The 6,245-nt window shown below is 46.9% G+C and overlaps 1 protein-coding gene across 2 annotated transcripts in view; it reads left to right on the plus strand.

Annotated features, from left to right (window-relative positions):
* Window positions 1-5,434, plus strand: part of NCAPH (non-SMC condensin I complex subunit H) — a 36,154-nt gene extending 30,720 nt beyond the window's left edge. Inside the window, exons 15-18 of one of the 2 annotated variants that reach the window (XM_032653529.1) lie at window positions 458-571; window positions 1,801-1,889; window positions 2,390-2,465; window positions 4,942-5,434. In XM_032653529.1, coding sequence (XP_032509420.1) covers window positions 458-571; window positions 1,801-1,889; window positions 2,390-2,465; window positions 4,942-5,001 — 339 coding nt within the window. In that variant the 3' untranslated portion in view covers window positions 5,002-5,434. The remainder of the gene's footprint in view (window positions 1-457; window positions 572-1,800; window positions 1,890-2,389; window positions 2,466-4,941) is intronic. The other variant, XM_032653530.1, reaches the window with a different exon arrangement.
* Window positions 5,435-6,245: the final 811 nt, after the last annotated feature.

Below are 6,245 nucleotides of genomic sequence, written 5' to 3' on the forward strand. Positions count from 1 at the left end.
CTCCAAAGATTGTGATAAGCCATATGACTAGGGGTGAGCCAGTCACACAAGCAAACTATGTGAATGAAGGGTGCAGGCAGAGAAAATGGGTTTCTATGCTGGTTGGGTAAGGCTAGCTATTTGGCTCTGGAAAATCTTGGCCAGATTCAACTCATATTAAATTATCATACATCAGGCATCTATTCCCTACCAAGTGACAGGCTTGGTGCTTTCATATACATTTGATTCACTTATGTCTTACACTGGAATTCCAGGATATCCTTAACGAAGACTGTACTTGATCAAAAATAAATTAGATTGAAATGAAGGACTCTGTATGTCCAAAGAAAGCTCTATAACTTTGTGGTATAAACTAGATTTTTTCATTATTTGAACTCCAGACTTTCTTTTTACAAAGAGCTGGTGGTAAATGCTTCTTTCTTATGCTTATTTTTTACTCGTCACATACCTATTTCAGGTAAATAAAATTGAAATTCAGTATGCTAAGGCTGCCAAAAAGATGGACATGAAGAAGTTGAAGCAGAGCATGTGGAGTTTGCTGATGGAGATCCCCAAGCAGGCAGATGCAGAGGTAACGGGTTCCACTCATTCTGTAGGTGCCCAGCATGGAGGAGGGTGCGGCTTGTGTCTGAGCTCCTAGATGAGTAGCGCTAACGTGGAAAGCATTCACTCAGAAATACAAGAAAGACATCACACCTCTGAAATGAACCAAGTATATGAACAGGCAGGTCACACAAAAGGTGATACAGATGGTAAACTAGTGTATGGGACATTACTCAGTCTTGCTCGTAATCAAAAAATACAAATGATGGCATCTTTATGGTGCTTTAAAATAACAGCTTTAGCAATTAAACAACATTTTTCACTATGGAGTTAGAGGAAGAACTGGAGTACTTATTCGCTGCTGGTGCAAATTAAGTTGATAAATAACCCTTTTGGAAAGCAGCTTCTAACATCTCAGGTACCCTAAAATGTTTAAGCTCTTTGATCTAATAATTCTGATTTGGGAAAGTAGGAAAGTAGTTATATATATTATGTATACATATATATGTATATATATGATGCTGTCAAATTGTCTCTCCTTTAGAGCAAAGTGAAACCCTGATTAACTTGTTCCAACTAAATGGAACTCTCTGGCTAACTAGAATCCTTCCATCTCCTCTTCTAGACATCTGCTCAGACAATGTTCTGAGCTTTCCAAACTCAACACATTCTATTATACCTTCCCCTGCTGGTTGAGAAGTGAAAATGCATGATTTGATTAAGGACCCTGAGCTGTAGTCTTGGATGTCAGATAAAGCTTCAGTCATATTCATAGGGTTTTATCAATTAAAATGGGATGGGATGCAAATATAAGAGAAATGTACTTTTTAAAAAGTAGGAAGAGGGTTCTGTTTAACCTTTGAATTTAAATGACTCCTAATACCCTGTCCTCCAGGGATTCTGGTTATTATAGATTTATTTAAACAAACTCTTTCTAATGACAATATTCAAAAGTAGAGAGAAAATAGTATAGTCAATGACCACTTCAGTGCCCATTATCAATGTTTCATCTATATTATCACCCAGTCCTGTCCGCCCGCCCACCCCCCACCCCTGTCGATATCAGTGTTAGGGTCTAGGGCTGAGGTACTGGGTCCCTCTATGGATCCTTTTTCTTCAAAATGTACCGAAGAAATTGTTTTGGTTTCATTCTGATGTAGGCTTTTCTTTTTAGAGATACAGCTTTATAAGCTTATGTTGCTCTCTCAAAAGTGAACTGGGTCTAGTCTGATCTCTAAGTGTCCTTTCTTCTGTCAGGCAAACCACAGAGAAAATGGAGAAGCAGGGGACCCAGTACAGGTGGCTGACAAGAAGCTCAGTGGGCTCACAAAGGACCTGCAGAAGAGGTGCTTGCCAACAGACTCTTCCCCTCCCCCTCCCCACTCCCTTCCCCCTCCCCACTCCCTTCCCCCTCCCCACTCCCTTCTCCTCCCCACTCCTCCTCCCCTCCCCTCCCCACTCCCCCCCTTCCCCCGAGCCCCCTCCTCCTCCGAGCCCCAGCTGAGGGAGCGCCAGCCCAGGCTGTTGGTATGACAGACCCCTCTGCACACAACCTGCCATTTTCACACTTCTCACAGTTTTTCTGTTTCTTCTCTGCATTGATAAATGAGTTAATGTAGCCCACCTTTAAAAAGGCATTTTTCTGCACCAGTGGCTGGAATGGAACAGGAAATATTTTATTTCCAAATAAGAAACTGGAAAAACCTGCTTCTAAAAGGCATCTGAAATGTTTCTTTATTTCTCACTAGTTTATTCACTGACCATGTGTATTCATACTTGATGAAAGAGCCTTTGTTCCTGGAATTGCAGTGACAGCTAAATACTTACTAGCTTCTTTGTTTTACAGCCTGCCTCCCCTCATGGCTCAGAACCTCTCCATACCTCTGGCCTTTGCATGTCTGCTACATTTAGCCAATGAAAAGGTGGGTAAATCTGGTAAGCGTGGGCGTGTTCTCTGTGTCAACCTGCTGGAGCTTTCTATTATTCATGAGCGGCCTCATAGGACATCTTAAATACAGCAACTTATGTAGTACCTTCAACCCACAGGATTAACCAGACACCTAAAAAAAACATAAAAAGGCCAACAGATATGATTAGAAATGAAAATTATGAGGAGGACCCAAATGGGAAAATTTTAGATGCCGAAATTGTGATCTTTCAGTTCCCAACTTGAAACATAAGGTACTTTTGCATCACTGGGCGTCAAAGGCTTTAAAGGCCAAATCCTGCCAGTGCTAACGTCAGGACACGCGGGAAACGTGGCGGAGAAAAGAGGGGAGAGATGAGGCTGGATGGAAACAGACTCAGGGAGAGAGCAGAGACATAGAGGCAGCGCCAGCAATGCTGAGCCGCCATGGGCTGTGAAGGATGTCTCGGGACTAGAGATGTCTTTCGCAGGAGGGAGACAGCAGGAGTGCTGATTGTGACAGTGTGCCGGCTCCTCCTTGTGCCGGGCCAGCCAACGGCTGAGCGGCTGTGGGGCAGTCACTGAGGAGCAGGCGAGACCCATCTTCTCAGGGGCCGGTGGACGCTTCCCAGGAGGCACCCCAGCGAGGCAGCCAGCAAGCACACGCGTTTGGTGCTGCTTGAGACTTGGTGTCCTTTAGTGTCCCCAGGACTGTGGGCTGGGCTGTAGCATATGCCGTGAGCATCACCAGTGCTGGGGCTAGACACGTTCAAAGTAACGCTGCTAAGCTTTTTGTTGTTGTTGTTATAAATTTATTTATTATTTATTTTTATTTTTGGCTGCATTGGGCCTTCGTTGCTGCGCGCGGGCTTTCTAGTTGCGCAAGTGGGGGCTACTCTTCGTTGCGGTGTGTGGGCTACTCATTGTGGTTCTTGTCTTGCTGCAGAGCATGGGCTCTAGGTGTGCAGGTTTCAGTAGTTGTGGAGCACGGGCTCAGTAGTTGTGGCTCGCAGGCTCAGTAGTTTTGACGCACAGGCTTAGTTGTTCTGCGGCATGTGGGATCTTCCCAGACCAGGGATCGAACCCGTGTCCCCTGCCTTGGCAGGCGGATTCTTAACTACTGTGCCACCAGGGAAGTCCCTGCTAAGCTTTTCTGAGTGAGGTTGGAATCTCACAGCATCCTAGTGGGCATAGGTGCTGGTGGACTCTCCCACTGGGTGTGTTCCCCTAGCCCACGCAGTCCCCTAAAATGTTGGGTGCCACCAAAGCTCAGAAACTTACCCTGAGTCCAAATTCTATGTGTTAGTGACTTCACTCAGTCGCAGCAGCTGGAGGATCAGTGCTGCCCTGGGCCGCGTGTCTCTGCTGTGAGAGAGCAGCTTCAGCACCTCTGCTCAGTTCCCAGTAGACTGGGGCCAAGCAGACACACGGCTGGAAAGCATGAGGGACTCGAGGCTTCACTGAGGTCCGTGTGCTCTGGCTCTGGCACCACCCCGCCTCCCCCAGCGGCAGAGCCAGCTTCTCTTGCTTTGCTGCGACCAAATCTCTCTAAGGGGCCCCAGGGGGCTCAGCATTTGAAGAATAAGGAGATGGCCCATAGACCATGACCTGTTGGGCTGAGCTTTGGGCTATTTGAGAAGATCTGACTGGTAACGCTGGCCAACAGTCACCAGATAATCTGCAGGGATCTGGGGTAACTCAGAGCTTAGAGCCACCAAGAGAAATCTTACAACACCTTGTGCCAGAACGTGACCCCTTTTAGGCCTGCCTGCTCCCAGGTTTTCACGCCCATCTGGACTCTTCATCTACCGCTCTGGTAACGAGCTCCCCCTCAGCTGTCACCTGGGAGGTGAGGTTTGTGCTTTCCATCTTTAGCAGGAGAGGAAGGTGTGCCACCACACCATGCCTACCTCCAGTGCCAGGCAAGGGAGCGATGGTCCTGGTGCAGTTGGGCTTCCGTGTGAGGAAGGGCTTCTGACAGCTCTTTAGTCCTGAGGGGATGGTTGCCTGGGGCTGGTGAAGGATCCGGGGGATGGGAGGATCGGGGAGGCAGTGGGAGCAGGGAAAAGGCCTGTGCAGAGATGGGAGGGAGAGCGTGGCCGTCATGGCCATCGCCAAGGGTTGAGGTTCCCGAGCAGTGAGGGAAGGGCCTGGAGAAGGTCATGCACGGCAGGGCTGATACACGTGTGCCATGGCCCCTCGTGGCCTCCCTATCACTTCCCACAGCTCCTTCCAGGGCCGAGAGCTTAGCTCTTAGACCATTGACGGAGATTGTTGTGGAAATCAGAGCAGGCTTGCTTTTTTTCCCCCTGCAGTTGGCAAGGATTTGGAACCAGCTTTTTCATGCAGATTATATTTGCTGTGACAGTTTTACTTATAGTCATGGGACAAACCTCGTTCTTTGTAGTCACCACCTCGTTACCCCCGAGTTTGTTTTCTGATTCTTGTACCCTGTGGACACCAAGGTTCATGTGTGTTTGATCTTCCTTCAGAATCTAAAGCTGGAAGGAACTGAGGACCTTTCAGATGTTCTGGTGCGGCAGGGGGATTGAGTCCGCGGGGAGAGAAGCCCGTGCTTCCTCAGTGGCCAGGATGCCTGCACTTGGTGCTTCAGTGCCGTGGGCTGGTGGCAAGGCTGCAGCTGACTGCGCTGTGTGTCTGCTGCTCTTCTCTTCTCTCCTTCACTGTCTGGGAACCAGCTGCCTGATGCTCTGTCCTTGATTAAAGTTTTCTGTTCTGTGGTGACCACCTAGGAGGGAGGAGAGAGTCCTTACTATCCTTGATTAGGCAACTGTGTTCATTCTTTGTATCCATGTATAATAGTTTGTCTCCTAAATTGCTCTGTTTCCATACTTTATTCTTGTAGAAAGGAATTTCCCAGTAGGCACTTGTCCTTTAACAGCTACCAAATCCATGTGTATAAAATACATCATAAGTGTGCTTATAAATGAATATATAATGCTTAAAAATAAAATCATTTGGAATAATTTGCTTGGTAAACTATTTGAGTGCCCACTACATGAGTATCAGACCATGTCCTTATGCTCAAGGGGGGGCAGACTTGTTAGCTGGACAAGAGACCCATGTGTCAGTATAAGGCAGGAAGTGCTTAAGGGCTGAGGTGATTTGTCTTGTAGCAGAGTGGGGATTTCAAGATTGGGTCCATTGGGCCTATCAATTCTGCTAAAGGGTGATAATAGTAAAAATTGCAAACATTAAGTGGCTACTAAGTACCTTCTGTGGATGACTTTTTTTGGCCTTCTTAGCATCCCTGTGAGGAACGTAACTGTTACGGCTCCCATTTTACAGAGGAGAAACAGGTGCACAAAGGTAAAGTAATTCACATAAGAGCAGACAGCTGTCAAGAGGTTGGCCTTGAACCAGGAAATCTGCTTCTAGATCTTTACTCTTAGCTACTACACTATATGTGCTCAAGTCACAGGCTCAATACTTGTAGATGTTGATCCAAGTATCCTGTCACCATTCATTGGGTAAACAGAGAGCTTGGATGATAGGTCAGAAGCAGTGAAGGATATAATTGGTAATTACTCCCGATAATAAAGAACTTGCTCCTAGGCCAAAAATGACACAAAACAAAAACCAATCCCTTCCCCTTAGGAACGTGCTTTCCAAATCGTGGCCAACATATTAGCCACTCTGCTGTATTGAGAGGATTAGACTTGTGGACATGCTTTAGTAGGAAAAGCAGTGATGCCGAGTGAGAATCCATACCCTGTCCTGGACTTCCCCGGTGGCACAGTGGTTAAGAAACCACCTGCCAATGCAGGACACGGGT

Source organism: Phocoena sinus, chromosome 13, assembly GCF_008692025.1.
Source record: "Phocoena sinus isolate mPhoSin1 chromosome 13, mPhoSin1.pri, whole genome shotgun sequence".
NCBI lineage: Eukaryota > Metazoa > Chordata > Mammalia > Artiodactyla > Phocoenidae > Phocoena > Phocoena sinus.